Source organism: Mytilus edulis, chromosome 2, assembly GCF_963676685.1.
Source record: "Mytilus edulis chromosome 2, xbMytEdul2.2, whole genome shotgun sequence".
NCBI lineage: Eukaryota > Metazoa > Mollusca > Bivalvia > Mytilida > Mytilidae > Mytilus > Mytilus edulis.
The window spans coordinates 50,211,139-50,231,973 of record NC_092345.1 but is presented as its reverse complement, the minus strand read 5'-3'; the positions used below and the strand labels follow the sequence as shown (position 1 = coordinate 50,231,973).

General features: G+C 31.6%; 1 protein-coding gene across 1 annotated transcript; it reads left to right on the top strand.

Annotated features, from left to right (window-relative positions):
* The first annotated feature begins 1,076 nt into the window (after window positions 1–1,076).
* On the top strand, window positions 1,077–12,599 carry LOC139512380 (uncharacterized). The gene is made up of 9 exons (XM_071299976.1): window positions 1,077–1,266; window positions 1,933–2,104; window positions 3,576–3,688; window positions 4,029–4,154; window positions 4,586–4,768; window positions 6,384–6,508; window positions 7,001–7,118; window positions 8,474–10,136; window positions 11,736–12,599. The coding sequence occupies exons 1-8, from the start codon at window positions 1,209–1,211 to the stop codon at window positions 8,491–8,493; spliced, it is 915 nt and encodes a 304-aa protein (XP_071156077.1). The 5' UTR covers window positions 1,077–1,208; the 3' UTR covers window positions 8,494–10,136; window positions 11,736–12,599.
* Window positions 12,600–20,835: the final 8,236 nt, after the last annotated feature.

Below are 20,835 nucleotides of genomic sequence, written 5' to 3'. Positions count from 1 at the left end.
AATGAAAAGGAACATTAGTGATATTCAACGATTTCATGGGGTCACGGGTAAGGAACAAGACTTAAATACTTTGACTTTGTTGATGTTAATCGAATGATTAAAGATTTCATTGGTTTCCATACAGTTTGTCCCATAACTTTCCCTTGTTTGTCTTATGATATTTATCTGTATTCTCTGTTGATATAATTTCGTTTTATAATTTTAGTTAATAATGCGTGTGCTCTTAATACTAGAAGTTGAACAACATTCATATGGGAAACAAGTTCGACTTCTGGAAAATTTTTATATATATTCTCATTCTGCTTATTTACTTTCTTTCTATTATGGTTATTTATTTATCAGTTTCTTTCTTCCATTCTTTTTTCGTTCGGTCTTGCTTTTTAATTTACTTATTTAATTCTACCAAATTAAAATTCATCTATTTACTAAGTGATTTGAAACTTACAAATCGTAAGTTAAGTTCTTTTTTAAGGACGCGGTACATGAAAGGAAAGAGCCTGGTGCACCTAAGCACTAGAAGATGAAAAATATCTGTACAAAACACCGGGAGGGGGGGGGGGTTCAATTGTGGACTTAACAGTAAGCGCTCATAAATAAATTATTAAATTTAAATGTGTTTTACTTTTGGAAGTGCAGTGAAACTTTCAATGTTTTGAATGATAAAATCATCTCTTTTTTGGTTTGAGTGTGTTGTAAGAATCTGTTGCATTGGTGAACTGATAAAAACAGTGTCAACAAATTAAAAACGCGTCTTTACATTTTTACACATCTTTTCAATACATTCATTCGAAAATCGTCTACATTTTTGTTAAATAAATATTGTCGCTCCTTCAAATGAAATAAATATACAATCTATTGGTCTATTTAACAACCTCTCTTTTATGATAAACATATTCAAATACTTGGTGTTTAAAAAATGAAATGATTTTTACGACTTTTAATTTGTAGGTAATTAATCCGGTTGTTAATATCAACACATAGATACGAAACATGAACAAAGGTAAAATAACACATGCAATATTGAGTTACAAATTTAAAATCTTGTCTTTTGTTTAAACAATAAAACATGCGAAAAATAATCTAAAATTGTTAATTTGAATGGCAGGTTTTTGCCATAGGTTTAAATAGCCATCCTTTTGTAAAATATCAAAATGAAGAAAAAATGTTACATATTATTTTAATCTTTGGAATATTTCTGATGGATCAAAATGTTGGTACGTGACGTACGACTGTTTTATGGCTTGTTTCTGTTACTTCGTCAAAGTTGTGAGTATTTTTGTATATGTAGTTCTATAATAATTCCGAGGTGTGTTACATACTTCGTTTGCCGGTACAACTCTATATTTTTCGTCGCATCAAATCAAATAATCACAAGATTGACTCATCAACATATTGATGGCACTAGAAAAACTATAACTTATAATTCAACATCCCTAATAAAAGCAAAAAGCTCCTTAACGACTAGCAAAACAATGAAAGTTATGGTTCCTTTTATAAATGGACAGTATTCAAGATTGATAAACTTCTTAAATAAGGTGATGTTGATTGATTTCAAATGAAACAAATATGAACCAGAGACCAAAATGACGTTGACGTAATCAACTATAAGTCACCGAAAAGCTTACCATTGATCAATACTCATACCAAATAATTAGCTTAAAAATACTTGACATGAAAAAATAATAGAAACAACGGCCTTATAATTGACATAAGGACTAACGAAAAAAACAAATATAACATACTGCAATAAACAACAGAACAAATGCCACTTAATTCTATAAAAAAAATCTCCTTTTAACATTCCTTTAAAAAATCTTTCCCATGTTTTCCTCTCATTAAACTCCTAGTTCAGATGATCAATTATCAAACATTTCATTGGAAGTTTCTTGCTCAGCGGAAGATATTTTACTGTAACTTTTTTATGGTTTTAAGGTGGTCTTTGTACTTATCCAAGTGATTTACGAGGAACATGGCACGACAGCGTTTATGGGACTATCGCCTTTACAGATTCTTCTATGAACATGGAGACGAAATCATTCGTTAGTGGTTTCACCAATACAAACTTTACTTGTCAACTAAATAATGGTGATATGTATGTATCAAAGTAAGTAACATTTATAACTATATATAACATGACTGAATAAATAGTCAACGATCAATCTTACAGGGCGATGGATCATGTAATATGATTCTGTACACTACAAAATATAATATATAACAAGTCAAAAAGGGTACAACATCACCATTAAATAACTATAAAATGAACAAATATTAGATATTTCGGATAACAGATATCCTTTTCCGGTAATAGCTCGATGTCAAATGAATCATGTCAATATATTCAAATTGAGACACTATCAAAATCTTGAAAGTTTACACAATTTAAGCGGACATCACAGACGCTGGTAAAATTTCAAAATTTCCAAACACGGCGCAAAGATTTTAAAAATATGCCAAATAAAAATAGTTATTTGCGATGTGAACTGGCACAACTCTAAATTTGCAAAGGTTGTGGCAGTTGAGATGTTATAACTACATGGATAGAAGTTACCAAATAAAAAAAAAATGCCCTAACCGATCCAAGTTGGTATAATATTTCAAACTTGACAACGGTAGGGCAATTGCAACAGAAACAACTACATATTTAAGCCTCCCAAACGAAAAGCAGTTTAATAATGATAAGAAAATATGTATTATTTAATAAGGTAAAATAATTGAACGTGGCTAAGTACTTGTACATCCATCCCAAATGAATGGAGCCCTGTAATTCAAACTGGTATTTTAAAATAAATCTTCAAACTGTAAAGCCAGTACAGAAGCCGGAGTTACTGGAAACAAGTGTATGTATCAAGGTCATATTGTTCGTACATGTATGAACAGTAATGTCTCACAGTCTTTTATATAAGCTTTGGATTTCAAATATTTTGGCCACAAGCATCACTGAAGAGACATTTATTGTCGAAATGCGCATCTGGTGCAACAAAATTGGTACCGTTAATTTTATTACTATGCATGTATGCAAAAATGTACATGTTTTGGTTTTTGTAATTTTTTGTTTTTAATGTTATTAGTTTTGGGTTGTTATTATTTTTATTTTTGCCCTGTTTTGTGTTTCTGATTTTGATGTGTTGTGCTTTGTTCGTTTTTTTGTTGTTTTTTTTTTGGGGGGGGGGGTGGGTTTGGGGACCGGAGGGGTGCCATTGGGCTTCAAAATCTCATCGAAATTTATTTAATATTCCTCTCATCATTTAAATAGGTGTATCGCACGCCTGTCATACTACATTATTGGCATGGTATCTTTGATGAGTTAATAATATATGTTATCACCTTAATGGCATATTTGTATGACTCTATAATTTTTTTGTTACAAATGAATTTTATTTTGAAGAATATTAAATCAGACGACGAGGGATACGGTTCAGGCAAATCTCAACAAAAAAGAATTCTTCAAAAGACATTTTAATATTCCATAACACGGTCTTCAACTAGTATATGTACAAGGAATGTATATTTTGTACCTAGAAATAAAAGAGATATGCATCCTACAAATACTTACTATTTGTTTTATTTTTCAGAAGTGTTGAGTCTGTCACGCTAGGTATTCTTGGTGGTTTTACTATTAATGTATGGATATGCTTCGAAATAAAATCATTAACGACTTCATCATTTTATTATTACCTCAGATCAAGTAAGTGGCATTTTTTCTTCCAACAAGCTTTCAATTGATATTTGAATAAACTTCTATTTTGTCACCGTATTATTTTTTGTTTTACTGTTTATTTTTTTTAATTATCTTCAATTTTGCGTTTGATTCGGCCCTTTCTTCTGTTTTAATTCATGTTCTACTGACGGGTCTGACATAGACTCTTTCACACATTCCCCATTTCCATTTTCTATTTTATTTACGTAACGCGCATCTGGCGCACCAATTATAAGACTGTTATCATTGAAAAATGTTCGTGTATTTTTAAATAAAGACATTTTCGTTAAAAAGACTTATAGCTTAAGTCTTTGACATATCATTTCAGGTGATCAAGACAATTTGAATTTTGGCGATGTAGTCCCTGTTGCAACAACGGTTACGAGTGTAGCAGAAGCCGATGTGTGTAATACTTCACCAGGAGTCGGTGAATTTCATATGCTTGTAAATCCTGGTGAGTTGTTTAGAACTTAACTTATATAAACATAACAAGACTATTCTTTTTCCAAATATTTCATACGAATAACGATAATCAATGTTAAATATTTCCAATTACATTGAAAATAAGAATACTATGTCGAATGTTCATTATACTGAATCAGTATATTTCTAGGTTTTCTGGATTATTTCGACTGAAAACCTGACTTAGAACTGCATTTCTGTTTATCACGTAATCACAAAAAAAGAACACGAGACTACTGATTTCCTCACTTTGTACCAAAAGCCGACAGAGAAAACATCAGAAGGCTTTACTGTAGTAGTTAATAGGTACCCCAAAAACGTCATATAAAAATGATTTAATTTAGATATATGATTTGTGTAAGTCTTTAATGGTAAACATGTCTGCGTATTCTTGTTGTACTAGTTAACTTATATATTTAACAGCTTCAGCAAAGGAAGGACTAAGTGCTGTTCCTGTACCTTTGCTTGGTGATTTTACCTATACCATGAACTTTGGAACCGCTTCATCGGAATGTGGAGTATCTGCATTCTGGGAAGGATGTTCTAATACAACTATTATCACTCTAAATAATACTGCCTGTGGTAGTCAGTTCGTTGGATATTCAGGTAAATTTATAAAGTAGCTATATTTTTTTCATATAAAACACAATATAATTAGGTTTTAAACATCTAATTGAACGGTCTGTTTTACTTAAAACAATGCCTTGCAATAAATCATATCTTCATTGCACTGATTTTGTCTTTTACTATTAATGAGATCGCGGGAGGAATTTAAAAATCTGTTTTTTTTTTTACCTAACTCATTTTATCACTCACATTTCTAATAACCAAATATAGTTCCGTCGTCTTTTCATGCTACCTACACAAGTTATTAGAGAGTATAGACCGACCCATCAACAGTTTGATTGCCCAATTATGAGCCACGATAAATATCACGTGAGCTTTCCATCCATAGCATCTAATTTTTTAGTGGGAGTCATGTTTTTAGGTCTTTATTTTTGTTTAGATTAATATTTTATGTTTGGCTTTTTTCTAATTTTGGTCATAATATTGTATGCTTTTTGTCCCGTGATATCTTGATATCTTTTTATTGTTGTTCAACAGATCCTTTTTGTGTTATTAATTTGAATTTATACTAATTCAATTTGAAAGTATGATGCATTTGATGACATTTTTGAAATATGAAGTATGAAGAATACGTGTGTTCAAACGACACATTGTGTTTATTCAGAATCAACAGTTGTTTACCGATGTTTTAATCTCATCAATTCATTTAGAACATACAAGCCAAGGGTGAGATAAAGGCTTAGAGAATCGCATTAACTCCAAAAAGGGCACTTTTTGATGAGTTGAAAGGAAAGGCGTCATCTGATATGCATGCTTCACTCGAAATGCGAATCAAAACTCGGTCATTCCGCGCCAGTGAACATTTCAGGCAACCGTGGGACAGCCAGTATTTATTTTATTGACGCACAAATGTTGCAAATAAAACTATTTAAAAATTTCTTTTTTAGTTTACCATTAGAGTTATAGTAGTTGCAATTTCTGATCGAGCAGTTTATCAGTGAAAGTCTAAAATTGTCCGAATAGAGAACAATACTCTTTTTATATGGTTCAAAATAAAGATTCACAGTTTTTCATAAACTCAGCTTTTATTTAAAGTTTTAAACATATTTATTTATAGTGGATATGGAAATAAGTTATTGCAACTTATATTAATCGCTTTACACTTTACGGGTGTGAGTGCTACCTTTTAGCGGCATTAGCAAAATCTACAAGGGTGTCTATTACGTTAACTATGAAATTACACATGTAACTTAGCAATTTAGTAAAAATAAGTTTCTGTTAATGGAGCAGAGTTATTCATTCTTTTCACCAATATATAAATTATAGCTGATGTTATATTTATCCAGTTTTATGTTAGGCTAATATCTTCCCTACTACAGGCTATCTTTAACACACATTATTTATCTAGACAAAAAAATACGCTTAGAAAAAGACTATGTGGTATGATTGCCAATGAGACATCTCTCCACAAGAGCCCAAATGACACTAAAATTAACAACTATATGTCTTGATTGTTTTATAGCGAAAACCTAGTTAATAACTATCTACCTAAACAAAACAAACCCAATCAATGACAAAAAGCTCGACTGACTTTCAAATTCATTATACATTACATACTATGAATAAATCTATATATTATTATTATTCATTCCAGCGTCTGGATCATTAGGTTGTATCACATCATTCCAAGATACAACAAGTACCAGTGTTTATTATGTAGGGGTTTACAACTTTGATACTTCTGTCAATGGAGCGTCAACAAAGCGATTTACGTGTTTTGTGAGTAAAATAAAAATGTTAATGTTGCATTTTGTTTTTGATTTTTTTGCTATCATATTATTGCTTTACATGAAGCGAATCGAGTGTGCATACAGAATCACTCGCATACACACCTACATATACTATTCTAATGGTTAGACTTACAATCACCTTCCCCCCGAAAAACAATCAAGCCGGTGTAAGGGTGTCCTAAAATGACAGTGAATAGAAATTGTGTGTTTACTTCGTATGACTTAGGTGGGCCTCATTATGACTTTAAGATGAAAATATCAATAAAAGCGCTGTTCTTTTGATTTGTGTGTTTTGCTGTGCACATACTGATTTTGTGTCATGAATGGATACTCCATATCCTTCCGTCTGTATTCTTTCAAGAAAAAAAAACCAATAATTATATTCTTCTGACATTATAAATTATTATCTACTGTTATGACCGAACTGAGAAGAGAATTTAACAACGTGAGGTCTTAAATTTTTTGTTTATATTATTTTTAGACGGTTGAATTTGATACCAATATTACAATGGCCAGTCAAAGTCCAAATAAATGTTCATCAGGTTCCAGTCCGACGGTTCTTCCTACAGATGGTGCTCTTCTTCAACTCACAACTGTCAGTAAGTTGTTAACATTACAAATATTGATTTTGAAGATTCACTTTGTTTTTTCCTTTTTCTTTTTTTATGTTTATATACTACAGCATAAACTTATTCAAAAAATTGTCACTCAAAATATGCTTTGTAATTTTCAATGTTTATGCAAATATCTTGCTTTAGGACGGAATAATTCATACTTCGTGAAAAGCCACTTTCATTCAAACAAAAAGTTCTTTGAAACTGGTATTAACAAGATGCTTGATTTATTGTTAAATGACGACACATTTGTGACGTTTTTAGAACCTGTTTTTAATAGATAATCGGCATCTTGTCTTCTTGACGATTTGTTCTTTTGGTTTATTTAAGATATACCTCATACAGAAGCTTCCTATTGACACTTTAAGATATACCTCATACAGAAGCTTCCTATTGACACTTCAGTAGTGTCTGCATATGGATTAAATATCTCCCAGTTGATACGATACGCCAGAGCTTGTGTTTCCTACCTGATTTTCCTTGATAGCTGATTTCTGGTTTCAAGAAAGCTATTGAACCAAAGTTTGTAGCTTTGTAGTAGTACAGTTGAAGCAATCCCATCTAAAGTTTTAAGGATTCCATCATGGTTTAGTTAACTATTATGGAATAGCCGTGCCACAGATGAACAGAAATATGTGCCGATTGTCTAAGTAAGATCCCGTTCCTATTTTCTAAGATTATAACATCCCCAAATGAGACTTACACGACGATGGCACTAGAGAAGCAGGATCTGTTTGTCCTCCTGTGTACCTGAGATTACTCATGTTTTAGGGCTATTGTATACCTTTTTTGCAATGGTTTTGTTGGTCTATCTTTGGTATCTTCCAACATGAACACATTTACCTAAGTAACCATGAATTAAATTATGACTTTTGGAAAGCATTTCGAAGGTATATGTTTATATTGAAGTAATATTTGTAAAGGCCATATACGAAATCCTTTTTGACTGTGTTTCCTGTTTCTTTATAAGCACATACAAATGCAAAGCCATAATTAAAGGTACTAGTGTTAGATATATGAGTAATAATGCCACTGTTTTGCTCAGATAAAGATTGGTATAATCAATTTAACATTATTGCTGTCATAACCATTTCAATTAAAACTTGCCATAAAGTGTTTATCAAGAACATAATATACATTAGAAATGTCTTTTACTTACAAAATCAAAGGAATACTTGCAATCGAGGTTATATTTTAAGGGAAAATAACGTACAAACTATCATGAATCTTAAAGATATATCTGGTTATGGTAATTAATGCTATTCATTGTGTTATAAAATACATTTTATGGATCAAGTTAATTAATGTATTTCTTAATTTTAATTATACACTATTTTCAGCATCCTGTGGTGAGTATTAACTTGCTTTAAATTCTACAAACAACTGATTGAATACTTTACAAAATATTTTTATATTACCGTTCCCAACTGTCGTACATTTGTATCAACTGAAATTTTTCAAGAGTTATAATGTTGCCAATTAATTGCTATGTGTTGAAATCAATAATACAGTAGTCCATATCTTGAATTCGATCTAGTTCTACCTTAGCATTTAAAATACTAGCTCAAATAAACTCCTCATAGATACCAGGATTAAAATTTTGTATTTGCACTAGACAATCTTTTCGTTTACAAAAGACTCACTACTGACGCTTGAATAAAAAAAAGTTAAAAAGGCCAAAAAAGTACGAGTTGAAGAGCATTGAGGACCAAACATTCCTAAAAAAAATTACAGCTAAGGTAATCTATTCCTGAGGTAGAAAAGCCTTAACATTTCAAAAATTCAAAGTTTTGTAAATAGTTAATTTATAATAATGACCATATCAATGATAATTCGTGACTACTGGGCTTGTGATACCCTCGGGGAATAAAAACTTCACCAGCAGTGGCATCGACCCAGTGGTTGTAAATAAACTCATCATAGATACCAGGATTGAAATTGTGTATTTGCACCAGACCAAACTGAATAGCGGGAATATTGGTTCATATATGTATGCTGTATTGATTTGTAAACAAAAAGGAATGTTTAATATAATGATCTCTTAAATTACTTTAGCTTTTCTAAAATAACCGAGTAATACATTGATATTTGCTAGCCACTTGTTCTATCTGATTATTTTAATAAATTTATTGATATCATGATTTGCTATTCTATAGTCTATAGGAATGTCGAGGGGAGGGGTGACTTATGTTGGTGAAAAAATTATCGGTATATACGATAGTTATCAAAGGTACCAGGATTATAATCTAGTAAGTCAGACGCACGTTTCGTCTACATAAGACTCATCATTGATGTTCATATCAAAATATTTATAAAGCCAAACAATCACAAAGTTGAAGAGCATTGAGGATCGAAAATTTCAAAAAGCTATACCAAATACGGCTAAGTTAATCTGTGCTTGGGATAAGAAAATCCTTTGTTTTTCGAAAAATTCAAAAATTTTTAAACAGAAAATTTATAAAAATGACCACATTATTGATATTCATGTCAACAGACTTCATATTGTATGTTTATTATTTCTTGAGTGCTTATAAAATGTTTAACTATTCGAGTTGCTCTACCCCAAGTCATATTTGGTACAAATGATTTTTTTTCTTCGGTTTTCAATGCTCTTTAAATCTTTAAATTATATAGGGCTAAAAATATGCATGTAACTTTTTTACATCTATGTTATTTATTTAAATATTTTCAAAAGCGTACACCGTATGTTATTATTACATTTTTTTAGTTTAGTCATCTAGTTGCATTACTTTCGGTTTTCACATTTGTGTGCAAACATAGCAATTATCCGCAATCTTTTAGATTCTTAAACGACGAATCAGCCGAACATCAGTTTAATCTCTCTACTTTCAGCACCAGTAACACCGCCGGATGATCCATTGTCTATTCCAGCAATCTTTGCAATAGTTTTCAGTCTTATGTTAATCATATTTCTGGCTCTAGTAATTGGTATTTGCTGTTATAGAAGTTATATTAAAAAACACACAAAGAAAATCATTATCAGTAAGTATAGTCAAATTTCCATGATCTTGTCAATCAGCAAATGGTAAATTGCATTATATATATTAGAGATAACAGTGGTTTATCGATGTTCAAATCTTATAAATGCATTAAACAAATATATACTAATCAATATAATAAAACGAAGAATAGCATGAAATCAAAAGAACAGGGTATCGGTTGTCATGCATGCATCTAACGCCATTTCAATCTCCTATTATGTTTAATTTTTGAAAATCTACAGCAACAATGTATTTATGTAATCATAAAAAGCAATCAACCATTTGTCACATGGGCTAATGCAAAGAAGAAATAGAAAAATTCTGAGATAATACAGAATTAAGATAACAATATCTGAAAACAGACAGATTTCAGACCACATAAACCAAAGATACCAGTATTCTAAATCAGAATTTGGTTCGATCTTGGATTAGATTCATTAGTATCTATTCATTTTGTATCGATAGCTGTATCTAATATTAAATTATTAAAGCAATGATAAGACCGATAGTTTATAATTTAGAATTTTATCTTATTTAATATTCAGTCTTCAATTGATTACATGCAATGGAACAGATCTTTTTCCCAAATGTGTTCAATCCAAAGAGAGAATAATAAACGGAATATTACTGCAAATCAATCAAATTTCAAATATTTCAAAAAATAACTAGAAAATGTGAATGTCTTATTCGCCAAAATGAGGTCTATCGTCGACTAATCAAACTGCTAGATTCAAAAATGTTACCTTATTCGTACCGTTTTCAAAATAGATTTTTAACCAAAGCGGTCGATGCACTAAAGGAGTACTAGCTACGAGATATATACAATATTTTAAATAAAATATTTTTGTTCAATCATTAATAAAAAAAAAGAAATGGTGAAATAATTGTGAAATAATTGTTCAATTTTGTCAAAATAAGCTTAAAAAAACACATTTATGATGAATTATTCACTCGCAGGTGAATAATTCGACCTCATATTGAATCCGTATTCATGTGAACTTGAATTTAATCATTTGATTGACTGGTTCGTCCAACAAAAACACATTCTTATACAGGTAAAAACGATGATAAACATATATTTTTAATCTGTAATATGAAAATAAACAGACCTAAAAAGGTTCAATTACACGGTTCGCTTAATCTTTTTATATCTATATTTATGTTTACATCGTTATATGGTCATCGGAGGACTTCGAAGGTCAATTCGATAGTTGATTGATTGGTTTATATGACCGTCGGTTGTCACCTAGATGGTTATTAAGATGGCGTCTTAACAAAAATATACACGGAATGAAGCTACATATTTTAGAGCCAATGCCCCGTTAATTGTTTATTTTATACTTTTAATAGTGTGAATAAATGTGTTACATTCTTATAAAACAAATATGAGAATTTAAGTCAAATTGTGAACATGAATTTGACAGCTAGTGTCCCTTTAGCGTCAAGACATACAACACAATATATAGTGTAATAAATCAAAATATGTATGTTTATGTGCGTGACAAATGCAAAATGTTTAGAATTTCTTCTCTTAGATTAGAGGTAGAGTATAAATCTAATTAGTATATTAATAGATTATTTTTTTTTTAATTTTTATTAGTTCCAAAAACCCTTCCTAGAGGAGCCCATACTGTGTTTACTTTGTCGGACACCAATACCATGGTAAACAAGGAAATAATAACAGAGCCTAAACTTGTAGTGAAACCAATCAGGAATGGTCAACCACAGAGCATGGAACTTCAACAATGGAAACAAAACGCCGAGTTTCAAGAACCAGAAGGACAGCTTAAATTAGTAACGAAACCACAACCCCACATAGCGACGATAGACACAATGAAAAGTCGAGTTGCTACCCAGATGCGTGAAGACAGTGAACGTAAGCGCAACCAGGCGCTAGTTATCGACAGAGTAAAAACTAACTTAGATAGAGAATTGCGTGTAATAGCAGTGTTAAAGGCTAAGGATGATGCGAATAAAGATGCATATAATAGAGAAGCAGCAGCCAGTAAAATGAGCCAGGCAGCATCAATTTTTCAAACTAAAAGTAGAATGAGTCAATATGTTCATGACCCTCAGGCAAAGAGTCGAACAATGAGCATGCGCAAAAATAAAATCACAAATGGAACAATTAAAACAGCAGCTCATGACAATAGTTTTAACAATTCTTTTAGTTATGATCCTAGAACTTCAACACCATTATCGATTCAGAGACCTTCTAGTATTGATATGGTTATGTCTGAAGCAAATTTATCAGTGTTTTCAGTTGATTTAAAACCCAGAGCATCCAAGACCCCAAGACCTCAACCAGATATAACGGTGACTAAAAGAATTAGGGATACAAAGAAATTCCCTACCATTAAAGAACTTAGTAATATGCCAGGAGAATTTCAAAACTTTGAACGGTGAATTGTATTTAAAGATTAATAAGAAACAATAGTCATATAACAATTTATTTTCCATTTTATGTGCATTAGTTTTATATATTTCCTTTAAGAAATTGCATCTTTATTTATCATAAACTTGTTTTAACTAAATTCTTAACTGTATATGTTTTTCGTTGGATATAAACTTTTGCAAGGAAAAGTTCATCGGTAATTATAAGACATAAAAACATCAATCTTGATAGAATATGGTGAATGGTGTTTAAACTTCATTCTCCGTTCAATTTATGTTGGAATTATATTTATCAAAGGTACCAGGATTATAATTTAGTACGCCAGACGCGCGTTTCTTCTACATAAGACTTATCAGTGACGCTCATATCAAAATCTTTATAAAGCCAAACAAGTAAAAAGTTGAAGAGCATTGAGGATCCAAAATTCCGAAAAGTTGTGCCAAATACGGCTAAGGTAATCTATGCCTGGGATAAGAAAATCCTTAGTTTTTCAAAACCACTTTTACAAACCCTCATTTTAACCATTACAAATTTACAGCTATCATTTCGGATATTCCAAGTCACAGACTTTTCAAACCAGTTCGCATTGGAAAGATGAAAAAGAGGAAAAGATCTTGTCTTAAACTTTCCTTTGCCAACAAAGGTCTCGATTCCGTCAACTTGGGCAATATCCTTCATCATAAATTAGTTCAAACGCAAATGCCTCCCTATTTTAAAGATCAGTATGTACCAATCATGTCTTATAACTATACCAAACCGATTGAAACTTAAATGTTCAACTACAAGCAGGTTTTGCAGGATATCAATATTGACGACTTCAAGTCTAAAACTCCTGATTGTACCTGTGCTAGATCCCCACTCATATATAATCCGGCTGGTCACGTTATTACTGGTGGCCTCAACATTGTCAATAACACTTCCCTGCGAAATGTGTCATCCAAAGATCCGAAATATTGTGAGATAAATTCCATCAATTAGAAACACAACTTCGAAATACTGATGGAGTAAGTCGAGGATTATGCCAGGAAATTTGTTGAACACGAGAAATAAGACGTAGATCTTTTTTCCAAATGAATTAAGTCTGTGAGGCCGTTGATACAAACCAGAATTAAGCAGCTGGATGGGTCTATCAATACCCACGTTATGTCAATCTTTAAAGACCCAAATGGTGCAAAACACTTGTCCTACCTCCATGACAAATATGTTGTTGTCCCCGCAGATAACGCCCCAAACAACATCGTATTTGTGTGTAAATCACATTACATAAACTGCTTGATAAATGAATTAGACATTGACTATTCACTTGGAAACTCAACATATATCCACACGACACTTACTAAAGAAGAAATCCTGGATAATCATAGGTCTTTTCTATGTTCCCTTGGAATAACAACCAAAGATGAAGAACTGGATCTTCAATCATTTTATTGGATATCTAAATTACATAAGTGCCCTTACAAACAACGGTATATTGCTGGGTCTCCCAAGTTCTCCACGAAAACTTTTTCTAAATTATTTACATCGCTTTTATCAGCAATCAAACCATGGCGTCAAAGTTATTGTGAAACTGCTCGTTCTAGAGGTGATGTGAATCAGATGTTGATATTAAAAATTCCAAAGATCCTTTGAAGTACATACAATCTAAGACTCATCAAGTGTAATAGTATTAAAATAGTTGACTTTTCTACACTTTACACCAGTATTCCCTATTCCAAGCTAAAAGACTAATTGAAAGAGTTGGTATTACTTTGTTTCATAAAAAGAATAGCCAACGTAGATGCAAGTATCTTGTATTTTGGAGGGATACATTCTTCTTTGTAAAAAAATCACTTTTATTCAAACAAAAAAATCTCTGAACACTGACATTATCAAGATGTTTAGTTTCTTGATTGACAATATATTTGTTACGTTTGGAGAACTTGTTTTTCAACAAACTATCGGTATTCCCATGGGAAACAACTGAGCATCTCTTCTTGTCAAATTGTAACTGTTGGTAACATATGAATATACCAATAATAATAAATGGGGACATCGTCAATTTCCTGTAAACTTTAAAAGCAAGGAAAATGAATATTATAAATCGTCTTAATTGGACTATTGATGCAGATATACATCACACATGTAAAACGAAATCAACAAAAACGAAATAAAGGAGGACTTAAAGTATTCAATTTTCCAAAGTAAACCATATATAACAGCTGAAGATGGCTTCTTTGAGAATTGTATGTTAAGCATAACATACGAAATAGGGATTCGTCAAAGATTTCATTTAGCATAACAATATAACCACAATAGTTTGTACACTGCATGCTGATTTTTTCCCTTCTAAGCCAGTTCCTAGGAATTGCTACACTAAAACTTATGATAAATTGGATTGCTCCGGTGTCCTAAACTCAATCCGGCTATCATATACCAATATTTCACCATTATAAAATAATGATCTTATTGAATTTCAAAGCAAGTAACACCAAAATATGTCCATTTAGATCTGAGTTCAAAATACAGCAGATGATATACCATATGATCAACAAATGCCCGTACAATTCAATAATTGCTTATGAGAAACTAACAAACATACCGAATGCAAATGGTACTACAGCGTCGCACTTAGGGTGACTTACAATCATACAACACTATACTCACGGCCGACACTCGGCTAACCGAGAGATTGGTCGGTTAATCTATATTGAGTATGCGGCTATATCGGCAGTGGGTCTGTTAATCGGGTTGGCTATACGTCTGTTAAGAGTAAAACGCACAATTTAATGTTAAACTCGATCAAATATACAGATTTTTGGCATATTATAAGAATTAAATCAAAAAAAGAAAAGTGTCTGACAAAATGATATCTATCAAAGAACATTTTCCACCTTTAAAAACATTTCATAGTCTGCGCAGTTTTCAGTAAAAGTAAAAGGCGTCGCGCAAGTATGTAGTATTTATGATTACACGCATAGCAATTTTTTAATAAAAGGCGAAACAAACAATTTTAGATATCATTTAAAAGACACAAAATACTACTTTGGTTCTTAAATATAAATTGACATTAGTAAATATTTCATAATTGTAATATAACGTGAGTAATACCACGTTTTAGTGAAAATTATGTGAATAAAGTCTGTTAATGGGTTGGACAATTGAAATTGTGTCAGTTAAGAGTTATTTAGCCACGAAAATAGTTGTGCTACCTTTATATTTTCCCATTGAAAATGTTAAAAATGAGATGTTCTTGAGTAAAAAAAAAATATTGTAAGGGTTCCGCGGAACCCAGTGTCTCGCCTACTTTTGCTGTAAATTGCAGGCTCAACAAAAATGAGGAAAAAAATCAATAAAAATATTCCTCTTGATACTATCTTATGATTGTAAGAAGCTTCTGTCCATGTTTAGTAAAAATTTAGGATAGTGAATGAATCTAATAAATGTTTTGAAAACTTTAACTGCAGACTGTATGTAATGTTAACTGGAAGAAAACCTAAGTCCATTTAAAAGTAAAATACAGAATAAATGGAGTTATCTTTTTACAATATTTACTTCTTGATACTATCTTATAATCATAAATAAGCTTCTGTCCAAGTTTGGTACAAACCCAGGATAGTTTAAGAAAGTTATTAAATTTTTAAAAACTTTAACCACAGAGTGAATGTAATGTTTCCCCGCAGAAAAACTAAGTCCATTCAAAAGTAAAATACGGGAAAAAATGGATTTACTTAATTTAATAAATTTACTTCTCGATACTATCTTATGATCATAAACAAACTTCTGTCCATGTTTGGTACAATCTAAGGATAGTTTAAGAAAGTTATTAAAACTTTAAAAACTTTAACCACAGAGTGAATGTAATGTTTCCCCGCAGAACAAACTAAGTCCATGATTTATAAGTAAAATACGGAAAAAATGGAATTTTATTTTTACAAAATTTACTTCTGGATACTATCTTAATATGATCATAAACAAGCTTCTGTCCAAGGTTGTTAGAAATCCAGTATAGTTCAAGAAAATTATTAAAATTTCAAAAACTTTAACCACAGAGTGAATATTTGTGGACGCCGCCGACGACGACGACACCGACGACGACGGAATGTAGGATCGCTTAGTCTCGCTTTTTCGACTAAAGTCGAAGGCTCGACAAAAAATAATAATACGATGCAACACTATCCTTCCAGTAAAAGCATTTTTATTTTGACTTTCTTTGCATTTTACTCAAGAGTGTGTCACTTCAATATAGCGAAATCTGGTTGGTCGCTGGAATATGCATGAATTTATTATTAACGATTTCAATCAGCCTTAATTTTTGTGTCTGCTCAAAGTAGCATGTTCTCAAATCCGATTGAACGTGTCTTTCTAATACAACACAGGGTACATATATAACGTGTTGTCGTTTTCATATGCACATGACATTTGTCACTGGACGTTTAGGTGGTACCCAACACTACAGGGAGATAACTCTGTAAAGTCAGTGATACGTTTTAATTACGTTGTGTTGTAAAGGGAATAATAAGCTTCTCGAAGATCAAAATTGGTGTTTGTCAAACTGCTATATAACCAGTTAATTTTTCTGACAAAACGGTTGGTTCAAATTTTTTGAAATTTTTATATTTCTGTTAAAGGTTCAAATTAAATACTTGTCAAAATTTTATCCAAATTAAACGAACCACATTGATTTCAGTGAAAGTGTTCGGTACCACCTTAATCCTAATTCCTCAGCATCATCCAATTGTTTTTTTTCTTGTATTACTTAATCATCTGTTGTTTACAAATCATTCTAAAGAAGTAAATGGAAAGAATCGAATGCAGCTACATTTGGTTGTATTAGAATTTAATTCATTTTATTCCGTTTAGTTCCCTTTCTACATATGTGCAGAGGAGAACTGCAGGTGTCCACATGTAAGCGTCAAGCATTTGTCACCAATATGAGTACATCGCAATCCGTTACTGTTTCAACACCCAGGGGGTTTCATGTCTTTATTCTTAAACAAATTGTTTTCTTCTCTTTTTTAGCAATGCATCACTCTCTACTGTCCTTATCTTTTATTTTGTATTCTGTATCTCCATCCAGATTCTCGTGTATACCATGAGGGTACGGATTGGGGGGTGTTGTTTATTTCTGTATTCTTTAAATAGTTTTGTTACTTTTCTCTACATTTTATTTATCTTACCCATTATTCTTTCTCTATTCTTTATATTTAGGCATCCCAATATACTGATGTTTAGTTACATTACGACGTTAATCTCTGATTTATATACTGGTTACCAATGTAGATGACAAATTGGTGTCATTCATGACAATTAAACAGAATCCACATGATATATGCGACCATTTTCGGATAAAAACAATTTTACTTTAATTTAACACTTTTTGAAACCATTTTTATCAATTTTCAATATCCATTGCCTACATTGTTATTGTTCATGTGTTTTGTTCCGTATATTTTATATTCCATTGCTCATGTTTTGTTTCCGTATATATTTTATGTTCCATTGCTCAAGTGTTGTTTCCGTATATTTTAGCCGCTTGTCTTGAGCCTACCAAATGAACACACCATAAAGTAATAAAATTATACTTTTATTGTCATTCATAACTCTTAACAGACTAATTAACAGACCGGGTTTTATACATCCGACCCATTAACAGACCAGGTTTTTAATAAAGATTGATTTATGTCACCAAAATACAGATTTTCGTGTAGATTTTTCACAAAATGATATCAATTTGGTTGACACTCATAATGCCTGTCTTTTTTCGATGTTCAAAATAGTGCATGCAAGTAAATTCAACCCAAATGTCATTTTGTGTACATTTTGTGTGTGTAAAATGTGTATAAATTTACTGATGAGTAATTTGCCTTTTCATTTTATAGATCGTACATAGAAGCTAGAAAAATAATAATTACACCACAGGATTCAGTACATTGAATAGTTTTGTCAGACATAAATATTTTTTATGATAAACATATATTTAAAAGGTTATACAATGAAACATTCTGAGTTTTCAATGATTTTCTCGATAACACCTGATTAACAGACTTTAGCCAACCCGATTAACAGACTCACTGCCGATATAGCCGCATACTCAATATAGATTAACCGACCAATCTCTCGGTTAGCCGAGTGTCGGCCGTGATACTAGCGTCGATTTTTGTTTTCCTTTTTTGTTTTCCTTTTTTTTTTTTTTTTTTTTTTTTTTAAAGTTATCGTTAGTGTTATCCAGATCATCTGCTATGATGGAAACTTGGGAACTACGCTTATAGTGTCTAAATCAGTTGACAACTTTAAAATATTTTAGTTCCAAATTTTCTGTTAAAAAGTGTGGGATTGTGAAAAAATCACCTTCATCTATTTTTTTTTACTGTATCAAGATTTTGTTCATGGGCGACTGGACTGGTATACGGGCGTTTTTCAATAAAACTGAATTTCAGACACAAAAAAAAATGGAAAATCAACTTGTTTAAAATTTTATTTCGAGAGTTATTTTGAATACCTCTATTGTAGACCTGTTTGTATATAAAAAGTGCAATCTTAAATACTCTTTAAAATGATATTATTTTCTTAATTTATGTACTGTTCCGTAGGGGACTTTTGTCCACTACGAAACTGCTTCTAAACGCACATCTTACTGCACTTTAATGTCTTCTATAGACATTCCAGTTTGTTTTACTTTATATACTAGAAAGATCTAATTTTTGTCTGAATTGGAAAACCATTTTTTATCGATAAAGATTAGACAGTACTTCACATATGAAGGTACAACTCATGTTACGTAGTGGACATTTTGATGAGTTTCGTAGTTGACAAACCCGTTTCGTAGTTGACAAAAATTTCGTAGTTCACATCAACCCTATTCTATGTTGATAAAAACATACTGAAAATTACATGAAACTAACTCTTGTTATTTGTTTTGCGCGAAATAATTGAAAAAAAGAGTAAAAAAAAGACTGCATGGTAGTGGTAGTGTCCACTGCGAAATATAGATTCCACAACTATTTCTCCACTCGAGACAGTTAAATTTTAATATTTAAAGGGCGAGGCTTGTCGAGCTTTTGAAATAATTAAAATTTAACTGTTGAGAGTAGAGAAATATCGTAATACACGAGTAATTACAGTGGTGGAATCTGTTTCTCTTATGATTTTTATCCTCCCTTTTCAAAGATTTGAGAAAAGTTGTGTACTTTTGGTGTGACGTCATCAGGCACGGTCACCTTTTTTCATTTTTTTTATTTTGACATAAATTCAGTGTAAGAATTAAGTTTCTAGGGACAACATCAAAAGACCAATGTGCATGATAAAGCAAAAACGGAATTCACATAGTTAAGTCTGTGGCTGCTGTTTTTTTTAAAACTCATGATCAAGTTCACAACAAAACTACAGTCCTAGATTACAAAAAGAAATGCAACACTAACAGAATACAGAAGGGCAATCAATGAACAAAAGACAAATAAATACATGAAATAAGAAACATTGATCCCGACAAATCAGGGCTACGTCTGAGGAAAAACAGAACTTGCTTTTTGCAAGGGACTCGCCGTGAACACAATTTGATATGGAGACAAGTGTTTGGTTTTGAAATTTCCTACATGAGGCATTTGCCTCAATGTAGTTAGGCATTTGCCTCAATGTAGTTACGGCCCAGTTAAAATAAAAGTGAGGCAAGGTTTCCTGAGACAATTTACCTCAAGTTAAATGAAACCAATTTTCAGACATTTCACATGTTTCAAGTATATTTGAATAATATTTATACTTTTATTATTAAAAAATTGGGAAGAGTTTCCCGATTTTTTTTGGGGAAAAGATGAATTTATGAAGAATCTGGTGCCATCTCATACTTTCGATTAGACCTGCTGAGTTATTTATTTTTGATTGCAAGTCAGGTATTTTATTTTCAAACTACCACAGAACAAACCATTTATTTTTGTGATTATCAAGGCCAAGTTATTTATTTTCAAAATCCTCCTGCCCCCTCCCCCCCCCCCAGAATATCAAATGGTCGTCCCCTTAATTTAAATATTAAAATTTTAATAAGATTGCAAAAGTTCAAGCTGCCGGGGCAGCGGCGAGATTAGCGATAATGTGTATTGATTATGGACTTTCCCAATTGATCTTCCTCTAAGTTCAGTATTTTTGTGATTTTACTTTTTGAAAAACGACCATATGCATGCCTCTTTTAAATTTTTAATAATTAAATATTTTTTAATCCGCATTAATATTATTATTGTTGTTGTGTTGTTGTTGTTGAGCACTTATATCCAAAGGAGTTCCAGAGAACTGATATGGGTCGACGGTTTTGATCGAATAGTGGCGAAAGGAATTT